General features: G+C 39.5%; 1 protein-coding gene across 1 annotated transcript in view; it reads left to right on the forward strand.

Moving 5' to 3' along the window:
• Window positions 1–21,287, forward strand: part of LOC128744264 (E3 ubiquitin-protein ligase TRIM9) — a 178,745-nt gene extending 157,458 nt beyond the window's left edge. The window contains exons 5-9 of the mRNA XM_053841121.1: window positions 1,925–2,084; window positions 14,111–14,250; window positions 16,027–16,165; window positions 20,627–20,860; window positions 20,949–21,287. Coding sequence (XP_053697096.1) covers window positions 1,925–2,084; window positions 14,111–14,250; window positions 16,027–16,165; window positions 20,627–20,860; window positions 20,949–21,238 — 963 coding nt within the window. The 3' untranslated portion in view covers window positions 21,239–21,287. The remainder of the gene's footprint in view (window positions 1–1,924; window positions 2,085–14,110; window positions 14,251–16,026; window positions 16,166–20,626; window positions 20,861–20,948) is intronic.
• Window positions 21,288–26,428: the final 5,141 nt, after the last annotated feature.

The raw sequence follows: 26,428 nt of genomic DNA on the forward strand, positions 1-26,428 counted from the left end.
ACAATTAGTGCACGAGTGCTGTATATAAAAGTAAGCGTGACATACATGTTCTTTAATAGAACCTGTTTGAACTAGAAAGCTAAGAAAAGTCTGAAAAAATCACTTTATTTATATAATGGAGTCCGGACTCGATTCACTATGGTCATTCAATAAATACGTTCAAAGCACAAGCTCATAAATATTTCACATAAGGGAATAGGACATTTCACCGTAAACTACCCAATTTTTGCAATATGTTTTGTGTTAGAGAATACTTGGACACAGCTGGCAGTGTACTGAATTTTGTATTGTAGCAGTCATGTGCATCGTTTGGGTAGCAATCCTGATCCAATTGTTTTCCTGTGTATGGTACGCATGGTGATAAATGCAACACCCTTGCGTATTTCAAACGAACAGCATGGCGTTCGAGCATGGAACTCCGACAGAAAATCAGCTTTTTGCGGAAAAACAAAGCGATTTACGGTCAGCGGTCACATCTCGGAAAGAATTTTCCGGACTCTTTTTTGCTCGTTGATTTCGGTTGTCCACCTAATAGCCTGCGCTGCTAGCCGCCGAATATACAGCCAGACATGTACACATTTGTGCCAGTGGATGCGATGCTACAGCCTGCAGCAGCCAGGAAGTTACCGGACAAACTATCCAACCAGACGGCCAGTAGACCCTGAGTTCAATATCAAACATATATGTGTAGCAGCGAATTGGCCACATATGAGTGTACATCAAACATTTTTTCTTGATTTGTGTGCAAATGAATATCTCTATGTTTGCCCGTTTCCGGTCGCAAGCAGTGCAGGAGATGATAACGGAAATGAGAAGCGATTGTTGCTTCCGGTAGGACATGAGTAGAACATATGTTAGCTAGGATTCGGCCCATCGTAGGCATTGATTTCGAATTCAATCGACGAAATTATATTTTTGTTTTCGGAAAAAAGAAACGGGATGTACGATTCAGTTATTTTATTGCCGCAAACGATTCTAACAATATTTATTCTGAAAGATTTTCAGGTGGTTTGAAATTCTAGCAAAACAAACAGACTCAGATGTTCATTTTGGCTTACAGAAAGGAGTTACCGGTTATTCCATTGATCGTACTATGTTAAGTAAACCACAACAAAGCCAAAGGACAAAAATATACCATATCAAATGCGTATGTGGGTCATTCAATCGGCTTCTATTGTATTTATTTCCCATGATATGAGTTATTCTAAGGTTACCTCTGTTCCCATTACTCATAACTGGCTGCTACCTATTGTTGATATTAGTCACGATTGTTGGCAACTATCCTCAGAAGTGGATTGTGGTAACGTTCGGATAAGGCGCCTTGGTTGACCGCATATATTTTAGGATTTTCGAACAATAAGTTGCCAGCTGGCGTGACATATTTACTTCGCAATGTGAACTCGCGAGAGCAGCGGGCTATAACTGGGCCCTACCCTGGCCGAGATTGGCAGCCAATCGTACCTGCACCAAACCGCGAGCTCCATTGCATTTCATCACGTTCGACACAAACTATTTTGATAGGCACTTTCAACGCCTCTTCCTTCTATGGCAAAATCATGTTGCCGGATTAATAGCATTGCTGACGACAGAAAGGTCAGCTTTGGAATGAGAACACAATCAGCTGTAACCTTCGATTTCGTTGAGCCCTCGTCGAGGTGCGATGGCTAATCGAGGAGCAAAGTGTTGCTGTTCAGATCTACCTTTCTCGTTTGAGCCCCACTGCGGCCAAATCCGTCAATTGGCTTGTTCGGAGTCAAACCGCTTTGAGTAAACTAATCAGTAGAATGTCTATCCACACAAAACCGAAGTTGCGTTTCATCACTTTGCTTGTTTGTCTGCAGTTTTTTTTGTCTTCTGATGATAAATTACCTGTTTGCGGTTTTTTTGGACTAAAATACTATTTTTCATTCGCTCATCTTTACAGGTTGGCTCAATGCTGATTAACCGGGTCGCGAACACCGACATGACATGGCATCAGGAGGTGACGAATGCCGCTCCTCGTGTTTCACCGATCGTCGATCTCACGCTGGATGACAGCTCAGTCATTCGAGCAATTGATAATCTCAACTTCATTCAAATGAAGCGTAAGTATGGCTATTTTAAACTCTAGTTTCACATGAGCAAAGTACCTCTGGTGTTTCAGCGTGACGACAAGTGCAAGTTGTATGTTATATTTAATGTACCTAAACATTTTGTGAAATTGAATGAGTTGATAACTAATTAGAAATGGTTGAAATTAATTTTAAAATTAACGCTTTTTTTCATAACTTTGATTGAGTTCAGCTTTCTATGCTGCCATTTGTTACTTTTCTGCTAATTAAGTTACTCTGTCAGTTATTTCGATCGCTGACGAAGGGCTTGTTTAAACTTTGATTCTTTTCCCCACAGCTAAAAGACCTTATTGCTTTTCTACTTTTTGCTGTCAACTCAAAGTGGTATCCGTGGAACATCTTGATGGAGCAAAAGTGGTCTAGGAAGGAAGAAACAACAGAACAAGACCAATGGAAAAGGGAAAGCAACTTTTTTTTTGTATATAATCATTATTATCACATTCCGGGCAGCAGAGCGCGGGCTCTCTGTAGTACAAATTTGCAGCAAAAAGCCGTCTTCGTATTTAAATTTGACGCCCTACGGCGCTGCAAAAGAACAGACTGATTGTGGGCTGAGTGCCATTGAGGCTGAGGAGTGAAGGAAAAACAGAACTCACTGATGGCAAAGCGAAGTATAGGCGCAAACAGCAAAGAAAAAGGAAGATGAAGCAAATTAATTAGCTCAGTGCCTATAAAATATGTGCACAAGAATAACATTATCAATGCTGTTAGTGCTACTTCCAACAACAACATTGTGTCTAGAATTTTAATCATGATATGGTCGATCGGATTCGGGTGTTCCATATATTTTATTTTGTGTACCTTAAAAGTTTTCATTGAAATATAGATAAACTTTAAACTTTTTGATTATTATTAACTTCCTCGATCTTGATTAAAAAAAATGCCGTTACTATAATATGAATGTTTGAAATTTCAAATTCGCTGCGTGGATAACTTTACAAGAAGGGGCATCCGCGCAAACAAAGTGTAAATACTTGAGCCGATCATAGCACTGAACCGTCACGTTGAACCACCCAGAAGGAGATCAGCTACGTAAAGTGTAGAAGTGGTTCATTTGGGAGTGGGGGGGATGTTGTATCCACAAGCTTACACATCGTGTGGCAGCAGCCACTACTCGAGACAGGAATCTTCGGTGGGTTCTTCGGTGTCGTTTTTATCGGCATCATGCATATTGCTCACGATTTAGATATATACATTCGATTTTGCACATAAATAAAATTGCAATTACCTCTCATGCAGCTGCTAAGGAAGGAGAAGAACGACAGCCAGCAGGTGAGAAACGATGACAAGACTGTGCCGGCAAATAAAACACGTTTGCTGGCGCGGATCGATACTTTCGGTTGATTCCAGAATGTTGTTTATTTATTTCGCTGTTCTTGCCTATTTTCCCTTCCGTTGCTACCGTTTTTCATCACGATTCAATTTGACTTTTTACGTATTTGGTTTACGGCAAATTTTCTTCTCATTCTTTTGGGTTGGATGATTTATTTCTTCATCAGTTTGCCTTATTTGGTACATTCAGTAGCGTTTCGTTAAAGCAACTTCGCGTCTTCTACTGTGCATCTATGTTTGTAATTCTTCGAATTAAGTTTGTGGTAAACGAGCTGGAAAATCAGAATCGAATTGAAGAAGGTTAAATTTTCTAGGTGGTGCAATAAATAGCTCTATGTATTTGCTTAAATTTTTTAATTTTAGTCATGGTTTAATCGTAGTTGGAATCGAGGTATGACACTGGTCTGAAAAATTAGTTGTCGTATTTTCGATTCCCGGCTGGGGTGAATGTTACTTTCGGAAGCGGAACTTTAGCAAACAAGGGTTTATATTATTTTTTCCATCTTTTAAAACTGAAACCAAGGGATCCTATGTAATTGGCAATAGACCTTCTCCGATTTTGAAAAACATGTACGTGTTTATTCACTTGAAGCTGTATCCCGCGTGCGTCGCCTCGCCTCTAGTTGAGAACGAATCGGTGGCATCTAACCTAGTTTTCTATAATTTCGTCGAAAAAATACTTTTTGCGGTGATAATCTAGACTCACTACAAAGGAGATAACCGGAATATATGACTAAAACGCCTAAATGTACCTGTAACGCTATGTAACTCTATGATATCAAAAACATCCCATCAAGAAGACTAGCAACTCTGCCAAAAGTCGAGCGACAGTAACAGCAATGCTATCTGCCGAGTTAAAGTTGAACTTCCACCTACTAGTGTGTGTATATTAGAATATGGATGTACACAAACACATATGCAATGCATTGCCACGCTCGCACACATCTTTTCCCACCAATACATGTACACACAGGTTCAACTTTTGTCGGGAGGGGTGCGCTGTTACTTCTGTTGCTCGTCATTTGTATGGGCGCGAGGAAGAGATGCTAGTCTTCTTGATGGAATGTTTTTGATGATATGCAACTACGTTACTCCGTACACTGTGTACAGCAATCGGGGCCTGCCACAAAAGACGATCATTAAGACTATCGCAGTGGCCTTTGAACCCAATGCCCTCTGGCATACAAAAAAAACTACGTTACTGTTATTTACCACTGTCAACTGTGGCACTGGGGCTTTCACTTGGGGCTCCACAGCAAATCCTGCCCCGGATAAGAGTATTCGTGCTCGTAAACATCACGGGTCTGATTTTCGTTACTGGCAGAATAAGGGACGGAAGGGGAAAGTAATGCAAATTTTTTAGAGTGGCGGAGAAAGAGCGGAAAGGTGAGAGGGGGTGTTATTAGTAGCTACGATTAACAAGTAGTCGTTGTGACTCCTACCACTCTAAAATTTTCATTACTTTCTCCTACCGTCCCTTCATCAATTTTTAAAAAACTACCGATTATTCGTGAGCTCAAACACCGTGAAATATCGTCCGCAGCACCTTTCGCTCGAACACGGCGCATATGTACTCCGTGAGCAGCGTCACGGCTTCAAATTCATAAAGAACTACCGTAGTTTCTTGGTCGTAGCGTTTAGCGAAGGACAAGGTAGGTCCAACTGTGCATTTAATCTTTGGCGCATTTATTTTTAGCCCACTCCTCCTACACTCCGCTTTCAGTCTGGCGTACATTTACTCCGCCGTCGCAAAGTTCCGGGTTATGATCACGGCATCCTCCTTGCTAGGCTGGAGAAGCTGGGAGTTTCCGCACCGTTCTGCAAGTGGCTACATCTCTTCTGCCACCAGGCTGTCGGTCTTTTTATGCCGACGATGTAAAAATCTCTTTCTTTCAGCATCTCAAAGTGCTCCGCCATCTCCTTTCATCGTAAAAATAAGTTTATAGCTTTTAGCTACAACATGGCAGGATATTTATTACAACGCGTCTTTCACATTCGTGATCTTGGTGTCGTCCTGGATAGCGCACTAACCTTCCGTATACACTACAACGACATTATCTCCAGAGCCAATAAGCAATTCGGATTTATTTTTAAAATCGTCAAGGAGTTCCGTGACCCGTACTGTTTTCGATCGTTGTACTATGCACTTGTAAGGTCTATTTTGGAATTCGGATCAGTGATCTGGTGTCCATATCAACAAATTTGGATCACTAGAATCAAAGCAGTGCAGAAAAAATTTCTACGGTATGCTTTGCGCAGTCTTCCATGGCACGATCCCAGAAACCTTCCGCCATATGAGGAACGCTGCCGTCTGCTTAACTTGGAGACTCTTGAAAAAAGACGTGCCAACGCTCAAGTCACGTTCCTGGCTAGATTGCTATTAGGAGATATTGACAGCCCCGCTCTTCTGAGTCAAATGAATCTGTATGCTCCTGAACGACCCCTCAGAACTAGGTATTTCCTGCACCAGCAGGGACGGAATGCAAACTACGGACTGTACGACCCTATCCGATTTATGGCAATGCGGTTCAACGAACTCTATGGTTGGTTCGATTTCAACATGACGCCTAATAACTTTCAACGACGACTCTCTCGTAGACGATAAATTTGTAATTGTACTATTGTATGTATTTACTGTCATATGTGTTTATATCATGAAAACCACCTTGTGTCCGATGATTTTTTGACGTAGGACTACGTCTTACGGCAAGTTTTGAGATAGGGTGTCATTCCAAAAAATCGAAAAATGCGAGCGTCACGAAAAATGAAAGGTTTTGAGTGCTAATAGCTCAGCGGTTTTCCGAACGATTTTCAATATTCTTACACCAATCGATCGGAAAATCTTCTAAGAATTGACCCAAATGAAGAAAAGTATGGATTCTTGATGTTGAACTATTGAAAAATTGAAAATAATGATCCTATGTTTTACCAGAATTCTCGCTTCGTGATTGGTTGGAAGATTCTTTACGATGATCTAAGCCTATACCAATTTGATATCTGTGCTTGGGAAGTAAGCCAAAACAAGTGACGAAGTTGCCTCATTTCAACAATATTTCTTAACACCGCGGTTAAACCTAGACCATTTTGATGCCCTTGATTGGGAAGTACGTCAGAAAGAGTGACAAAACCCCCTCGTGCCAACAGATTTCTTACGAACGCGATTAAACCTAGTCCAATTTGATGTCTGTGTTAGGGAAGTGTGCCAGAAAAAATGACACAAGTTCGTTCTCCCAACAGATCGCAAATTCTTTACTGCGAGACAATTAAACCTCGGCGAATTTGATATGTGTTGGAAAAATGTGCTACTACTGTAGTGTTCAGTTATAATATGACTCTGTATGAATACGCATGCTTGCCGTTTCATTAGAAGTGTAGTGAAAAGTTGTGCTGTTGATAAAATGGGATTGAATTGGTAAAATCCCTTCAACGTGGGGAACCATGGGTAATAAAAACAATCTTTAATTTCTGTAAGGTAGCAGGAAAGCAATAGTTTGTGTTCTTGATTTTGTTAAATTGTTTCCAAATTGCACATAGAAATAACTCTGAAATCTTTTGAGGATTGAACGTATGCAATGTTACTGCTTTAATAAATGTTACATACAACGCATGTAGCATGTATATATGTTGCATATAGCATGTATACGTGCAGAATCGAATGATTACAAGCATGGATACATGCTACTATCACTACAAAGAGGCTTACGTAGTCCTGCGTCACCTATATATGCGGTCGTGTGTTGTACACAGCCCCTCTGATTTTTTTTACAAATAAACAAATAAATAAATGATATCAAAGGCATCTGGTACCCTTGGTAAAAATCGTACTTCTCGTTTCGAGGCATGTTCGTCGGATTACGTGTTCAAGAGCGACGTTAAACAGCATGCAGGATAAGCCGTTACCTTGTCTCAACGCTTGCCACGTCTCGAAGAGATTCAAGAGCGCACGAAACATATCAACCGATTCAACGTATTTCTGATCAGACCCATCAGTTTATCCGGGAACCTTGTTCGTGCATTATCTACCATAGCTGGTCTGGATCGACTGTATCGTATACTGCTTTGAAATCATTAATGATATGATGCGTGGTCACTTCGTATTCCCGACATTTCTGCAAAATCTGTTGGATGGTAAAAATTTGGTTCACAGTTAGGCGAGATCTTCAACATAGTTGCACTTATTTGAAAATCATAAGCTTCACCAACTTCATTGAAAACACGGCAACATATGGCCCAAAGTTCGTTGTATGCGTAGTTTGTGCGACGCGAGGGCTGCCACAGTAGGATACGATTTCGGAGCTGCCTTCGGGGAACATGAATGTCGTCTACCTGGCTTAAGAGAGAGCTGCAATCGACTTAAGAGAGAGCTGTCGATTCGACATCTCCACTCAATAATCCGAAGACAAAAAGCTGTTGCAGTAATTTTCTTCTGGCAGCTAACGAATGCAGATCAATAAGCTTGCAACATTCTTCGTAGGCTGGCAGATTTGTGGTATCGTTCCAGGGCAGAAGACGTAGAGCATATCTTAGAAAGTTGTTTTGGATGGCCTCTATTCTGTTGATATGCACAGCATAATATGGTGTTCACACAATAACTGCGTACCGCCATCCGGGGAGAGATTGTGCCACGGGGGTGAGATTGTACCAAAAACCAAAAATATTTATTTGTGAAAATTTATTATATCTATAGAAACCTGTGACCCATATTCAAAATGATGATGAACATATTTATTCATAACTTAGAATGGAACACAGATAATATTAGCAAACTATTTAGCCTAAACATGGTTTCAAAGTTCGCGATCAAAAACACTCGGAAATAATGCTTGTAAAAAATGTCCCGCATAAACCAACCCAAACAAGAAATCTCATCAACTTGCTATTTTGAAGGTATATAAACTAATCATTTACAATGTATTGAAAGGTTATTATGCGTTGGATAAGTTTTGATTACGAAAATAATATTTTTCGAAACTTTGTACTTCTCGAGCTTCACGGGGGTGAGATTGTGCCAAGCCATAATGATCGATCCAATTTGTAGATTTTACATACACAACAAAAATACGTCAGTATGCACCTGTACACTCACATTCTTCACTATTGAGCACAATATTTTGACAGATTAGATTGCATCATCCATTTTGGAGCAAACAGCATCATAGGTCTGCTAAATAATTTAAACTATTTTCACTTTTTATCTAGAAATTTCAGATACTTTGAATAAACACTCTAAAATAAGACGAAAATATTATACCGTGTATAAACTGCCAGTTTTAAGGAGGGGGAGGAGGGTGGGATAGGCTACATGTTCTGCGGCCGCGGGTTCTCGAATGAAGTAATGGTTACTTTTGTTAAATGATCAAATAGGTGTGACCCCTTAGGATACACCCCTTTATATATCTCCCCCTTGTTAACCCTAGAAACGCTACTGGCTATACTACTTGGCTACTTGGCCTACCCCCTGCCCCTAATAGTCCATTTAGTTCATGGACAGCCCCATATGAACTACTTTATACTGATTGTTCGGACCCTTCTCAATGCACCATAGACACAGGCTGTGGGATGCTGGATGTAGGGAAAACCTTTTCCATCGGTGGGTTTAACAAAAATCCCGAAAAATTATATCACACGCGGTTTATGAAAACTAGCTTTTATTCGTTCCAAAAATTTAATCACGTAAAGAAACAATATATGTGACCGATGGATCTGGCAATTTATTAGTTACTGATCATGTCTCGAAATTTGGTCCAGCAGCATTGATAACTGTTGTACGTTTCCTTCGTGCAGCGAGCTATAAACGAGAGTAATCTTATCAAGAGAATTTATGCTGCTGCACGGGGGGCACTCGGAAGGAGTGCATCAAACTACGGAACACTGATATTTATGTGTATTGTTTATAAACATGCTAATGTTCACTGTTTAGGTTTTTTGCCTAACTTTATGTTTTTGGCACAATGTCACCCCCTAGAAGGAATGAGATTATGCCAAAGTTCATGCACTTCTAGTAAAACTAGGTTTCATTGTAACTAAACCATCACTACGGTAGTTGTTAATTGAACAATTTAGTATATATTGACAGGTTTGAAATCAACTTAGTTCCTAAATTGTGTGTATACTGAGCTAAAGAAAAAAATATATGCTTTTTCGGCACAATCTCGCCCCGGATGACGGTACTCCAGAATGCTGCGAACAAGTGCACAATACAACGATTTAAGCGCGTATAAATCCTGGAATGCGTTGGTGTTTCTTTTCACAAATCCAAGTATAGCGAAGGCCTTAGCAGTGATCGTTGAAATATGTTCGTTGAATCTGGCTTTAAAATCAATAGTAACGGGCTGGTACCGAATGGCCGAAATACAAATGGCCGAATCACGAATGGCCGAAATCTAAATGGCCGAATTTCAATAACAGTCACAGAAGGCCGAATCACGAAAGGCCGAATCACGGATGGCCGAATCACGAAAGGCCGAATCACAAAAGACCGAATCACGAATGGCCGAATCACGAAAGGCCGAAATTTTTCGGAATGCCTGAATAACTACTCAATAAAAAACCATGAATTGACAAGTAGTTAACAAATAACTTTAATCAAACAAAGAACAAACTACTACTATTAAACAAACAAAACATGCTTTACGAACGCCTTTGTTTAGCATTTAATAAAAGCGCAACTGCGTCAACAAAATTTTTGCTGCTCATTTTGTGAGCATTAAGTGTTTACCTTTGTATATTAAGGATGCACACCGTTTCGAAAATTTCAAGTTTCGAACAGTTCATTGACATCCTGCATGCTGCATGCATCCAATGAATGGTAAAAACTGTATCGTTGAATTTTACGTCCGCTACCTCCAAAATTAGGGTAGTTACTTGGACATTACGGAGTAAAACGACCAATTTTAAACCCTGAAAACCCGAAACATTCTATTTTCATCTTATCTAGTACCTTTGACGGAAAAGAATAATCCCACTGCAATTCAAAAATCGGAATATCTCTGTCAAAAGCGGTACCAAATTTCACTAATATATTGTTTAATTGATTGTTACCTCCATCTAATTCGGTTCTCTTAAAACAAGGTAAATTAAAATGGAATCAAGCCGAAAGTCTGATTGCAGGCACCCAAATTTTCGACGTCGGGAACTTAAAGATTAAGCACAATAGTTGCCTGCGACTTGCAGCAGAATCAGAAAGCTTAGTTGGTGAAAGAAAGTTGGTCGAGACTAACGAGATAACTATAACTTTCCACACATTGGATAATTTAGAGATGTAAACTCATTGAACTGTGAAAAAATCTGCTTGTCACTAAAAAAATGCAACAGACTTATATGACACTTTATTTTTTTGCCCCTTCACGTTTCGAAAATTTTCAAAAGGGGAGGGGGGGGCGTGACATAAACTTTTTTTCAAATTTGTATAAGCCTAATTAGATTCCTTCCCTCGACCCCCCAGTAAACCATTTGGTTTGTATATCTCGATTGCAACTGAGATATACGAAATCATATCTGAAGGAAAAAGTTATATTTCACACCGTATAAGAACATATATGTACCAAAGTGGAGGCAATACAAGTGCGAAAACAGTTATTTGTAATTCTATCTTGCATTTTATACATCGTTTTTTATAACACGCAACTTAATACTCTTGAATATATGATTAAGATATAACTCAATATTGCAATCATCTGTACTGTTTTATAATTTTCAGTCATGAGTTGTATATGAGGACACGCACGACTGCAAAGCAAATTATTCTTCACTTTGTTTCGACATACTCTAATAATTATACAATTCCAATGTAAAATTGACATGAAAACGATTTAATGTGCACTTTCTATTACGATCTTCTGTTATCTGGGCCCACACATCTTAGGAGTGTAGCTCTTGCGAGTTTAGTACACCTTTAGTACACCTTTTCTCGTAGGCCGACCACGTCGCGAAAAAAGGGACCGCAATATGCTAGATGGTTCGTCCAGATCGAAGCGGAGTTGCGGATCAGGAGGCTTCTGTTTTTTACTCATGATAGCCAAATATTTGTAATTGTTTAATAGTTTTCTGATCACAAAGGCGGATGCCCTAGAAGAATGCATCCGTAGAATTTGGAAAGCACTTGATCGTAAACTGATGAACACACTGATCTGTTAAAGGGCTATTCCCGGATGTAAACCGTATCGTCCAATCATGATCTGAAATGTTCGGATTGTTGTTGAAGGTCTTTTCGACTTTCCACCACAGTTTCTGGTCGACAATTCCGCCCCGACGTTTGACTTCAGGTTCGTTAATGTGTACTCATGGTTTTTAAGTATCTATGCGCAAACCTTCCATACAATGGTCAACGAACGTATTAATCTAGTAGCAAATGCTGAGTCGGTGTCCAGCAAATTTACCATCTTACTCGCGGAGAACAACACAGCTGGCTTTATTGTTCCCTGGCACAGCTCTTTATTGTTCCCTGCTGCATATCGACTACTTTCGGTATCCGAAAATTTTTAACGAAAAGCCATTAGTTTTCGACCTTCAAAGGTAGGGTCCTTCCTTAAGACCAGTAGCTTTGTTTCATTTGCGAAACGCTCCTCTTTTATTTAGCAGTCGATGGCGTCGGCAGAGCTATCAGGTTAGGATGGGTTGATAAAGGCGCAGGCCCAGATCACAGAACGGGTCAGACTCACCTTCTCACCATCAATCCCGTTAGCTCAGGACACCTTGCGATGGACACTGCTGCAGTTCCCGGGTAACGCGACTCTTTTGCGGATGGCTGGAGTAACTGATGCGGTCAACGACGAACAGTTCAGCATCCCACTAGCACTTTGACACTTATTTGCGCACTTTAGGAAATGGCTTGACCGGCTCACAGTTGACTTAAAGAAGAAAGGTCTCGGTAATGGCGTTCTGTAAGTCTTCGTAGAATGGCGGAAAATTTCATTAATCGTAAACTGATGTATGCTGTGGGGCGAAAAGCTCACAGCAGTTGTTAAAAGGGATGGGGACTTATTGATATGCGGTACACACTTCAAAAAAATCTAGTAATTTTACGTCTTCTGACCTGCACATAAATGGAACATCGCAAAGCATATAAAATTACGTGTTATTTCACTTAAAGGCTTGTTTATTACGTGTAAATTGATGTAAAAATATATCTTTAAAAACGGGTTAGGCTGTTTACGTTTTATTTAATGGAAAAATGAATCGGATTTCAATTTTCGTCGAATGTGAGATTCATTTTTTCGTTCTGTGTAAGTTTGATACACACTCAAAAAAAAAACGGCACATCAAGTATACGTGAAAACATAGGTAATTTTCATCTATCACACTTCTCATGTAATATTCACGTGAATTATTGGTAACTCGCACTCATACTAACCAGTTTACGTGCGATCCCGGTAAATTTCATCAAATTTTCCATTAACTACTACATGAAGTTCATGTAAGTTGCTGTACAGAAGTTTACATGATTTTTCACGTGGATGCGACATGTCGATTTTTTTGAGTGTAGGTTAGGATAGGATCGGGATCGGTGGTTTCGGCTAACTGTCTCCGACTCTTTTCACACTTCGCTTGCCTCCATTTTAAGTGATCCGGATTTTAAGATACACCGGTCGGGGTGGCTACTAGGCTCGATTCAGTCTCCAGAGTCCAGAGTCCAGAGTCGATTCAGTCGATTCTCTTCTCTTGGAATTGTTACATCGTGCTTTAAAGTTCCAAAACCGTCCACTGGAAGCACTGTACAGGGTTCGGCATTCGAAGTGTAACCAACTTCAGACCATTGCCGTAGCTGTCACACTGACAGCTGTCTATAAATTTGATAAATGACAGTTCTGAGAACTGTTTACTAGCATTTTACCATAAAAACGTAATAAAAATTATTAGTGACGGTATTCCAACGTCATAGTGTGATTGCTTTATATTTAGCAGGAAAATCACAACCAGGGCAGATGTGAATAAAGTTTTTTTTTATCGTACCTTAAGGTGAAATTAGTCGTCATCGATTCTGCCAATTCCAAAAGCAGTTTTTTTGTTTGAAACAAAAATTCTGTCCATGAAAATATATTCGCAGTGTTCAGATTGGCCAGAAGAATGCAGTATTTACATTTTCCTAAACTTTTGAGCCCAAAAACGGCTTCCGAAATTGGGCTCTCCAACGAAAAGTTAATGACTGCTAGTTTCCCGTTAACCCATTATAAGGAGTACTATTTAATGCCAATTGTCAAATTACTGAAGAACAAGGAATAGATGTGTCTATCATTTTTACGTATTGCCTACGTGTACTTGTGATCGGCATTTATGACTGTACTAGGCAGTGTTTATTTTGGACCACTGTACGAAACACTCAATAAATGTACAGTAATAGGGCAACAAAATCAGCAAACCGATCGTAAAAGTCTCCACTGTATTCAAACATATAAAACAAATAAAATACGTTCTCTAATAACTTGTTTTAGTTGCCAATAAATGTCAGAAACGATTATTTCTGTTTTTTATGAGTTCACAATTCGTTGCCCACTTTCACTATTATTTAATTCTACACTGCCTATCAAAATAGCGAAAAAAAATCAACCGTGCACAAAGTGACCTAATTAGTAATTCAAATTATTCATTTTCATACTTGCTGCATTCTCAAACGTGCCGTGCCGGAACGTTCACACGGAAATGGATAACAACCAATTCCGCACCGGCAGTTCCGTTAGCGCCGATTATCATCCCCGAAGATTGCTCTGCGGAAAACAACTCAGTAACTGTTGCGTGGCAACCACCGAACCACTCGTTTGTGCAGGGCTACGTTCTGGAGCTGGACGACGGAAGTGGCGGAGAGTTCCGGGTAGGTATCCACATTCATATGTAGGTTCGTTTTCAATTAATTCAGTATTGCTTTTGTCGGGGCCACAGTGGATCAATTCAGTTTGAATTTAAGATATGTTCAGGCATATTCAATTATTTAAAAAAAAATGAATTTTTATCTGAATTTTGTAACGATACTTACTTATTCATGTATTCATAATTTACGTCGACGTTATCGATCATATACGTTGACATTTTTGTAGCATTAACTATTTCGTGTGTGGTCATACGACTGTGATGTAATAAAGTTTAATCATTAAAATTTTCATTGCGCAGCGATCGATGGTCGTAAAACGTTAACTAAATTACGATCGTAAAATGTTTCAGAATTTTCGAATCGCTGTCATCGATTCCTTGCGAATCAGCAGCGAAACAAAGAATTCCCCAACAGGGCCATTTTCTTCGGCTCTTTGGTGTCTTCCTTTTCGATGGCCACCATGTGCCATCCATTGCCAGTGGCCGTCAGCGGGTTTATTCGCATGGGGAAATATGAGAGTCACTGGAATACGTAGAGTTGCAGTAGGAAAACTTCCTTCTGGATACATATTTTATGGCAGGATGGAGAAAATGTTATTCTGTCGTCTTTTCCAGCAGTGCTGGCGGTTTCTGACATTGGCGAAGCTTTCGGGTAGACATAAGTCACTTGACAGGCAAAATGCCACTGCTGTGGTTATATCCGACCAAAACCGAGGTGGCTCGTAAGTACGACTGTAGTAAAGAAGAGACAAGAGATTAACCAACTTGCTATGCTTTGAACTAAGGGTGCCCCGCCACGATGCGGGTGGTAGCGCTAGGTCCGTTTTATCCACGATGGACCAGAGCAAGTGTTTAAATATTTATGGAGGGCGTCTGCACTAAGTGAGCAGGCACAACTGCGGACAACCTGGCAAGTGAGGTTGAATGCTTGGTCGAGCGGCATTCTGACTTGAAATATATATAAAAAAAAGAATAACATTAGGTATGAATTTTCGCCAGAAATGTTTCTGCTTCGAGGTGCACCACAGAGGGAACATTTTCACCGCATAGCCACGGTTCGTAGAAATTGCGGCCGCAGTGCTGGTGGCAGCTTTTTAACGACACCAAACAAATTCACAAGTCTGGTTCATAAATTTTCGGTTACATAAATCACTTTGACGCCTAAATTTTCCTTCCCATGTTCTAGGATTAAAAATTCCCTTCGGACCGACGGTGGTGTAATAAAATCTGATGAAAAGCGCCCATAAAGTGCAAAACATCTTTTCACTGCATGTGTTGTAGTCATTTGGAACCTTTTTTCATGATCTGTTAAAATTTGAAATAAAAAACTTTCTGAATCCTAGAGTACTTTTTGGAAGTGAATTGATGAAGATTTTGTCCTAAATTGTTACGCCTAATGCAATGGTTTTTCTGCGAAGCTTCTAGGGTTTGGTTTGTCGAAAAAACGCATGGTGGACAACGCTGGCAATTGTCTCGATAATTCTGTTTTCTCGCTAAACCGCAGACTGTTACCATTCAGCAACTGCGTTCACAGCTTCACCCGAAGCATTGTAGGTACAGACTTTTTTTCAACAACAGTGTTTTCATTTTCTCCTCATTCAGAATGGCACTCCTCTGTGTTTGTATTTATTCTTGACAATCACCCAGCCACCCAGAAGCCACGTCAATAAAATTTCGCTGTCTTTATTCTCTTTTGTTATTTCCTCTATTTCATGAATACGTTTCCCGCATGGTGATGGAAAATCCGTGCGCTACGGCTGCTTTGCCCAAACGAACACAGGAAGTGTACTGCGGAAAGGAGACAATCTGCACCGTTGACGGGCTGCACTTTAACTCGATGTACAACGCACGGGTAAAGGCTTTCAACAGTACAGGCGAGGGCGAATACTCGGAACTTATTGGCTTGCAAACGGCGGAAGGTAAGTTTTCCATTCTCCACTTTTCACATTTCCACGAGTTACGAGCGCGCTAGGTACAACGCAGAACGAGCGTTTGCTTCTGCTCCAGAATAACCAGCAGGATTTTTATTCCAACTGGCAACTGGAAACCCCCTCGAGGGAAGTGAAACACTTGAATCCAAGTCGTTGTTTTAACGATTTATAATGATGACATGAAGGGGTGATTACTTTAACTCTACTCTTACAAATCTTGAAGCAAAAATCAGCACACCATGCACATAGATTTACGCGTGATACCTACGTGAGTTGATCAGTAGGCGAACGCCTCTGTACTTAAGACAATGAAACATTGCAGTTAATTTTCGACAAAACCGCTAATTTGGTGCTGAAACTGGTCAATAATGTTGAAGATTGTTGATTAAAAATTTGTTGTGTAAACATTTAATTATTTCTACAACGCTAAAAAGCGAACAATTGCGAGCACGAGAGAATTATTGAGTCGAAAAGGACAAACTACTACTACTACTACTACTACTACTACTACTACTACTACTACTACTACTACTACTACTACTACTACTACTACTACTACTACTACTACTACTACTACTACTACTACTACTACTACTACTACTACTACTACTACTACTACTACTACTACTACTACTACTACTACTACTACTACTACTACTACTACTACTACTACTACTACTACTACTACTACTACTACTACTACTACTACTACTACTACTACTACTACTACTACTACTACTACTACTACTACTACTACTACTACTACTACTACTACTACTACTACTACTACTACTACTACTACTACTACTACTACTACTACTACTACTACTACTACTACTACTACTACTACTACTACTACTACTACTACTACTACTACTACTACTACTACTACTACTACTACAGGAAATTATATCTTAAAAACTGGTATTTGAAATAAAGACGTAAAACTCTGTTGAATATTTAAAAACCAAATTTAATTTTGACAATGTTCCCTCTATTATATGATGAAGATGTGGGAGATAGCTTAGAAGATATAGGAAATCTTTTTGAGTTTCCAAGAAATCCGTTCTTTTACTATTTTGAAAGAAGATCGCGACCGTGATTACATTGTATTTTGTTATTTGTTATTTTGTTATTTATCTAAATTATAACCGTGCTTTTTTGGCCTTCTCAGTCTTTTACGGAATTTAGAACTGGCTTTTCCAATTCACTCCGACTAGCATCCACAGCTGGAGAATCATTCTTTTCCTATACAACCATTGCACAGTGGGGATTTTTTCGAAAAAAAGACCTTTATCTCTCAAAGTGCCGCTGGGCTAGAATCAATCTTTTGATGTCAAAATAAAGATATGGTGAAACCCATTGCTGGGATGCTTGTTTACGGCACGCATTTATTTCCAGCAGTTTTTGTCAAAAAAAGGGCATTTTGCCCTATTTTTCTCGACATAGAGAGAGATGTAAAAGTCAATATCTCCGGTTTCCACAGGGATAAAATTGATCTTTTTTCGCCATAAATAAGCTATCTTAAAGAGGAATCCGATGATATGGTATTTGCTTAGGAAACATGGTTGTTTCTTGTTGTTTTGGTCAAATAAATGGCATTTACCCTAGTTTTATCAATGATTATCAATAAAATTGAATATCTCTGGATTCCGTTGGGATAAATTAAATCTTTTTTCACCACAAGAAAGCTATTTTTATATGCTTTCGAATAGTTTGGTGTTTGTTCACAGCACGTGCTTGTTTCTTGTAGTTTTGTTCAAATAAAGATCATGTCGGCAGGGAAGCATAGCCTGCACAAAAGGCACGAATGATAACGGCCAGCGATGCATCAACTTTACAGCTTTCAGAGACTTGGTGATTAGAAGCACTTTCTTTCCTCGCCAAGATATCCAATAAGCCACCTGGAGATCACATGACCAACGAACCTTGAACCAAATCTACCATATTCTCATCAAAGACCGGTTTTTCTGAACTGAGAAACAACCTATGGTGAAATGACTGATTTTGCCGCGATCGAATACCCTGCCATCGTTATTTACATAAAGTTAGATTTCTTGTAACGAAAAAAGAACGGTTTTATCCCAGCGAACTCGCAAAAAACTAGAGTAAAATGCCCTTCTTTTGGCAAAAACTGCTGGAAATAAATGCGCGCCATAAACAAGCATCACAGCATTGGATTCCCCATAAAAATAGTTTTCTTTTGATATCAAAATATTCTTGCCCAGCGGCATTTGCAGTTATTGAGATAAAGGACTTTTTGCAAAATAATCCCCACTGTGCATTGTGAAAAGCAAACTAAATCCGTTAAAGGCAGTCCTGAAATATTCAAATATCAGTAGAAGGCCAAATGTGACTGTATTTAATTAGGAAATGAATCTGTAAAACCTAGACAAATATCTTTTAACTAGTTGAGCCCGAATCTTACGATCCAGAAAATATAAACATCTGTTCAGAATTCAGAAAACTGCGAATACATTCCATTGGCCAATGTTTGCGAAGATGTATAAACTTTGTATTAGTTCTTTGAGTTCTTATATTGCATAATATAGCTCTGAGATGTTGTACATAAAAGAGTCATAGCCGGAAACTGAGACAAGTAGTGTTTATGGTCGTATTAACTGAATAAAAACATTATCTCCACTGTGCTGATTCTATAGGCGGGTAATATGGTTCTTTTGTGTGAGTGGCTCTGAATCGTCTATTGTCTGCCGCAAACCGATTTATATGGTCGGTGTTAAGTTAGACAGAACCAAGTGGCAAAATTCTGACTTCGAGAAAAACGCATTCAAAGTTTGCTGCATTCGAAAATCATCTTCTAACTCTGGCTGTTTGCAACATTTATGTAGTCTGGTTAGAGTAAAATGTTGCTTAGAAAATTTTTGATCGTATGCTATCATTAACTCATTTTTTTAAATTTTGCGACTTGGTCCGGTCTGATTTAACACCGACCATATGATATCGCGTCAAGCAATCGAGTTGAGCAGGAGAGTCAAGCAGTCGAATCAAGCAATCGGGTCAAGCAGTTGGGTCGAGCAGTAGAGTCGAACAGTCAAGTCGAGCAGTCAAATCGAGCAGTCTAGTTGAGCAGTCTAGTCGAGCAGTTAAATCAAGCTGTTCAGTCAAGAAGTCCGGTCGAGCAGTGGAGTAGAGCATTTGAATCGAGTGGTCGAGTCAAGCAGTTAAATCGAGCAGTTCAATCAAGCAGTTTAATCGAGCAGTTAAATCGAGCAGTTAAGTCGAGTATGTAGTCTAGTCGAGCACTTGAGTCGAGCAGTCGAATCGAATGGTTTAGTCAAGTAGTCGGGTCAAGTGGTTAAGTCGAAAAGTTGAGTCGAGCTGTTCATTCGAGCAGTCGAGTCGAGCAGTTAAATCGAGCAGTTCAGTCGAGTAGTCCAGTCGAACAGTTTATTCGAGTAGTTAAGTCGAGCTGTCGAATCAAACAGAAGTCAAGCAGTTGAGTCGAGCAGTTTAATCGAGCAGTTAAATCGAATAGTCTAGTCAAGCAGTCGAATTGAATGATTTAGTCAAGCAGTCGGGTCAAGTGGTTCAGTCGCGCAGTTAAATCGAACAGTTCAGTCGAGCAGTTCAGTCGAGTAGTCCAGTCGAGCAGTTCAATCGTGCAGTTAAGTCGAGCAGTCGGGTCGAGTAGTAAGTCAAGCAAATGTGTCCAGCAGTCGAATCGAGTAGTCCACTCGAGCAGTTAAATCGAGCTGTTCAGTCAAGCAGTCAAGTCAATCTGTCCAATCAAGCAGTTGAGTCGAGCCGTCGAATCGAACAGTTCAGTCGAGCAGTTCAGTTATGCAGTTCAGTAGAGCAATCAAATCGAGCATTCTAATCGACCGTCCAGTCGAGCAGCCTAGTCAACCAGTTGAGCAATCGAGCAGTCCAGCAGTCGACCGGTGAGGTGACTGAGAATACAACCCATTGCTACGAAAGCGTGACGTCCTGTCAGGGACCTATTTTTAGTTACCGATAAGCCTCTTATGACGTATTGTCGGAGACTTGGTTTTCGGTACAGACTTAAGCCTCTGATATAAATAGATTATTATTTGTAACACTTTTTCTCTTTTATTAAAACTAGCTTTGAGCTCACATTAAATCTACAAATTCGCGTGCTGCAAAGAGGTCCGAAAACGTTCGAACACTTAAAATTTATAAGAACTGGTTCAATAGGCTGGGTTTTTATTCGAATTTTTTTGATAGATTTAATATTAAACGCTAGCAGTTTAACTTAAGTCATAAGTCTACAAAATAGTTGTTTAGATTTTCAATTCAATAGATGACTATCAGAATGAATTATCAGAATGAATATCCGATAGTACCTATAAGTCACATCAATTTACGTGGATTACGTTATGGATATAACAAATTTTAGTACAACCCTATCGCATGTCACATCAACCAACCGTCTTTTTTCTGTTCTCTCTTTGTATTTCGTTTACACAGTGGCCTGGTTCACCTTTGACATGGTGCTGAGCGGTGGACCTTGTTCGGGTCTCAATTTTTCCAACGACAACCGGACAGTCTCGGCCGACGGCTGGGAGCACCGGGTGGCTCTCGGATCGGTTGGGTTCTCTCGCGGCGTTCACTACTGGGAGTTTACTATCGACAAATATACGGCCGACACTGATCCCGCCTTCGGGATAGCCCGGATTGATGTGGCTCGCGATAAGATGCTCGGTAAGTGTAATGGAAAGCGAGCTGCTCTGCACCGTTTCGGTTTAATTCCGCATCTAATGCTTTTTGATCTCCGCTTGCATTTTCACAGGAAAGGATGACAAAGGCTTTGCAATGTATATCGATCGGCAACGGTCATGGTTCCAGCACAACTCTGTACATGAACGGCGTGTTGAAGGCGGTATCTCTACCGGCAGCACTATTGGAGTCCTTTTAGATCTCGAGCGCCATACGCTGCACTTTATCGTCAACGAAATGCCGCAGGGTTCGGTCGCGTTCCGTGATCTCTATGGCGTCTTCTATCCGGCTGTAAGTGTGAACCGTGGCGTCACATTGACACTTCACACCGGGCTCGATGCACCCCATATGGACTATCACTGAAACGAACTGAGGGGTGACGACTAGCAGAAAGGACGGTTGCAAGAAAATATCGTAGAAAGCAGTGCAGTATGAGCAAGCGTGCTGGGCATGCGAATCATCTCAGCTTTCTTCAATTCAAATTTTATTCAAATTATTTTGCAACTCCTTACTCGGTACGTCACAACAAAAGACTTTCAGGGGTCGCAAAAGAGGCGGCTCCACCTCTTCCATTCCCGAGTAGTTTCATTCCTGTGATGTGATGCACAGCAAAGATTACTCAGCTACCGAGAGCCATCCGTACTAAACCAAGGAATGAAACATCGTATGGCACTCGAAGCAGCACAGTGGGCAGAGAGAAAAGAAAAACATAATCATGCTTTTGCAATTTATAATGTACAAACAAGCTTTAAAGTTGTACCGAAAAATAAGATGAAATCCCGTTCCTTTAACCGTACTGTTCCGTAGCATATACGGTCGAGACGTCCGTAGAACTATTAGCAGACATCTCAAGGCAGCAGTTTCAGTAGCAGCAGTGAAGGGCATTTTAGAAACGAACAAAGTCGAATTAAACTGTTCTTGGTAGACCCAAAGCAAAAATCTGAAGAAAAATCAAATGAGCAACTATTACTGATATTATCGATGGTTTTGCATCTTAGCTTATACCAATTCGTCGTAGGGAATCGCAGTATGGCACAGAAATTAAACTGAATTTATCCTATTATTCACGAGTGTGTAGCCGGTGTAAGATATAACTGTAGAGAAGACTACATAATGTGCACGATTCGATGAAAAACTACAGATCTCTGCATCCAGTGTTCTATCGACCATAGTTCCTAAGTAGTTTTTATTATAAGCTCAGCTTTAGTCCGGTGTCGATGAGCATAACCAAGTTGTCGACGTTTGGAAAAGCTCATTTATCGTTAGCGTGTCGATGTCAGATGCAGACGCAGAGGGTGGATGATGAAACGTGGAAGAAAAGTTGTTGGTTTGGAAAAGAAGCACTGAAAGACATGTTTTCCGATAGCAATCATCAGCGCTTGATTAAGCCACAATGCATTAAAGTTTTCCATCGATTCGTTCTGCATCGAAGATTGTTTCCTCGTATCAATGACTATTACCTACACGTCCCCCGTTTGGACTTTCCTTCTCTATGACGCTTAACAGAATGTATGATCACGATGTTTTGTGAGATATTCCATTGCATGCTCTAACCATGACCATGAAGTTTTCATCATCACCAACCACTATCCTTGCTCGTTTGGTAAGCAAATTGCAGTATGTACCACTGGTTTGAAATTTCTGGTTTTGATAAATGTGGCTCCCCCTCCGTTATAATTTATAATTGCTCCTGTGTGTTGCCATTTTGGATGAACATTCAGAATTTTTCAATTTTGTGCAGAGATAGCGAAACGTAGAGCTAACGAAAGTAGAATCGAATACATTATTTAATGAAGGGAATTTAAATTCATTCGCTCACCCGATACGGAGTGAATAAATTATGAAAACAAATCGGTTGTAAATATTGTATCATAAATCGACGGTTGCCTTCGGTGGCGAATGGCGTGTTCAATAGTCCAAAGTCAATGCATCAATCAAAATCCCATTAATCAGCATTCATTTAATTATCGAGATCAGTAGTAATAGCCGTAACAGTGAATCCGATGAAAGATGATTCGAGTCTTACATAGCCGAACAAACAAGAAATAACTATAGTGAAGTTATGTGTTTCGAACTAGTGACCTGTGGCAGCAGCAACAACAATCGTAAAAAAACTCACTGTAAACTTTTACATTTAGCGGTCACAAGACTCTTATTCACTACACACTGAACTGGATCCAGACTATACATTGTGCCAGAGATTCCTACAGTATTATTGTGGTTGTGCTTCACAAAACTTTTCATGCTGTTCCCATTTTTCATGATCTCTTCTAGATGTATGCATTCGTTTGCACTGAGACCCAAAGCTAGTTTCGACGCAAGGTTTGATCCGCGCCGCGCGCATTGCATAGGGGAGGGCTTCTTTTATTCCTAAACTTGACCAAGACTTGATTGGTTTTAAATAATCCGTTACTGGCATTTAATCGAAGCAGGTAATGGCTCAATCTCAATGGTGAAGCAACTAAACTTAATTTTGTTAAGAGGAAAATAATTTTACATTCCGAGGTAAGTTTTATAAATAAAGCTAATGAGCACCTATGGCAAAACTACTTGCGATGGTGAACGTTTTTTTAACATCGTTAATAATGACCAATTATCTAAGGTCATACATTTTACTTTTAAACCAGAATTAAACAACAAACTGCCGCACCGTGGGATGAAACCCAAATCTAGGTGGACAAAAGTAATTACGCTTAAACCGTTAGTTTTAGGTATAAAGTATTTTCGGAGAAAATTTGTTATTTTAGCTTCCGCATTTTTTGCTGTATATGGCATTAGGGTGACTATCATAGTAGGCGTGTGCAAAATATAAACTTTTTTATGGTTGAAGTTAGCTGAATAAAATGTTCTGCAAAATTAAAGAACATTAAATTTTGAATAACTTTGCTAAAGAAATGAAAGCCCTATCTTTTATGGTTGATTGACTGGGGTAATTTAAAATTTTTTGGTCGGGGTGGACCTAAAAAATGCGTTTATCCTTAATATCTCCTTTCGTGTTCATTTCTCACAAATCATGCCTTCTAAGCACTTTCACATCCATTGAAAACGCACATTTTGTTTGAAGTAATCAGGTCGCTATCTCCTTTGGTTCTGAAGCTACAGACAGTTTTTCTAAAAATATATGCTTTTTTCAAATGTCAATAACGTAAAAACTGCTCAAAAGCAGCACATGAAATTTTGTATGGATGTTTAGTAATATATTGGCCACCGAAATTAATTGAGATCGCATCGGTCCAGTCCCGGTGAAAGTGCTCAGAAGGCATGATTTGTGAGAAATGAACACGAAAGGAGATATTAAGGAAAAACGGATTTTTTAGGTCCACCCCGACCAAAAAATTTTAAATTACCCCAGTCCATCAACCATAAAAGATAGGGCTTTTATTTCTTTAGCAAAGTTACTCAAAATTTAATGCTCTTTAACTTTGCAGAACATTTTATTCAGCTAACTTCAACCATAAAAAAGTTTATATTTTGCACACGCCTACTATGTGGCCACCCTAATGCCATATACAGCAAAAAATGCGGAAGCTGAAATAACAAATTTTCTCAGAAGATACTTTATACCTAGGACTAACGGTTTAAGCGTAATTACTTTTGTCCACCTAGATTTGGGTTTCATCCCACGGTGTGCCACTTCTAAACGTTGTTATTGCATGAAAGGCATTGGCATAAAACCTAGCGTGAAACACCGAGCACTTTAAATAGCTCATTTAAACATGAAATTACCTCTTTTCAGTATATTCATCGCCGTGAAAAATTACATTGCAATAGAGGTTCATGAAACTACAAATTCTGTTGGGTGCTAACGTAAGAACCGACAAATCTATGTATAGTGTAACGGGACACAACATTTATAGTTCTTACAAAACTTATTCTTGTTTTGTAAGACCTATAAGGGTTGCCTCCCACATTTTGAATCGAATGTAGCTGAACATACACACTATATGCGGCTAACATCAATCTTTTCCATCGGCTCCAAGTCCTAGTTTGTTCTTACTGGATATACGTTTGATTCTAAATCCCCGAACAACCTAAATAGGACATGTGTGTGTGTGTGTGTGTGTGTGTGTGTGTGTGTGTGTGTGTGTGTGTGTGTGTGTGTGTGTGTGTGTGTGTGTGTGTGTGTGTGTGTGTGTGTGTGTGTGTGTGTGTGTGTGTGTGTGTGTGTGTGTGTGTGTGTGTGTGTGTGTGTGTGTGTGTGTGTGTGTGTGTGTGTGTGTGTGTGTGTGTGTGTGTGTGTGTGTGTGTGTGTGTGTGTGTGTGTGTGTGTGTGTGTGTGTGTGTGTGTGTGTGTGTGTGTGTGTGTGTGTGTGTGTGTGTGTGTGACACAATCCATCGCCCGCTGACCGGCAGCTCTTTTAAGTAAAAAAATTACTTGCATCTTTTAGTTAGAAAGTTTGTCTACCTATATGCAAATAATTTTAGTCCTGGAGATAGAAGGAGATAGCTCTATTGTTCATCCAACGACCCATTTCTAGAATGCCTGGATATACACGCACATTCCGAAGTCCCCTTCATAAACAATAAGCCCCGTATGGATACTTTTTTTACATATCCACACTTCCAGAATAATTTTCATTATTCTGGCGCGTATTTAATTTGACAAAATCATACACGCAGAAAAATAAATTGTAATTGCAAAAAAAATTCTGTATAAATTCAACAAAAAATATTGTTGACTGAAGGCTAACCCAGATATTGTTTTGATTCTAACTGTTTGACCTTTCAGTTCAACAATAAGGTTTGTTATTTCGAATAATAGCTAGTTTCTATCAAAGAAAAAATTCTAGAATCAAAAATAAGTATTTTTGGGTTTATAGACGATCTAGTAGAAGCAAAAAGAGTATGAATTAAGTTTAAACAATATTTTTTTGATTCAAAAATATGATTTCCGTTGGACTCAACAACAGGTAATTGTTGTTTCAAACTATCATCATTTTTCTGCGTGTAGTTATAATTTGAAACAAGTAGCATGCGAAGCTGATTTGAAATAGTTCTCTTCCATATACCTATATACCGTTTAAGTTCTATTTTGGAGATATTGCATTGAACACGAAATTTCATTCATTCAAATTATCCGCTTTTATAATTTTAATCAAAAAACAGCCGAAGAGAACATTTCAGTTGCTCAGCTACATATTCCAAAACTCTGCTTAGCTATTTAAATTTTGATGCATAACAGCATCATCTGTACCGTAGCGCCAACTACATGTCAAACGAAACCCATATTCGTCAATAAACATCGAACTAGACATGACTACTTTAAGTTTGAAAATATACTTATCCGTGCTTATCCTTTGTAAATTAGTGGGATTAGGAAGCCATCAGCACTAAACAACACACTCGCGTAAACTGCAAAAATAAATACTGAGTTTCAACACTAAAATTTCGAAAGCAGCGGAGCGATACGATGTAGAATAAAAACAACAATTCTGAACCGTGCTACCAGAACTCTCAACAACCTAAATAGGACATGTGTTATACTTAAATCAGTTAAGAGGACTTTAAGATCGTTAGATTTGGAGTAATTTCGAACAAACTTTTCTTAGCAGA

The sequence above is a fragment of the Sabethes cyaneus genome, chromosome 3, assembly GCF_943734655.1.
Source record: "Sabethes cyaneus chromosome 3, idSabCyanKW18_F2, whole genome shotgun sequence".
Taxonomy (NCBI): Eukaryota; Metazoa; Arthropoda; class Insecta; order Diptera; family Culicidae; genus Sabethes; species Sabethes cyaneus.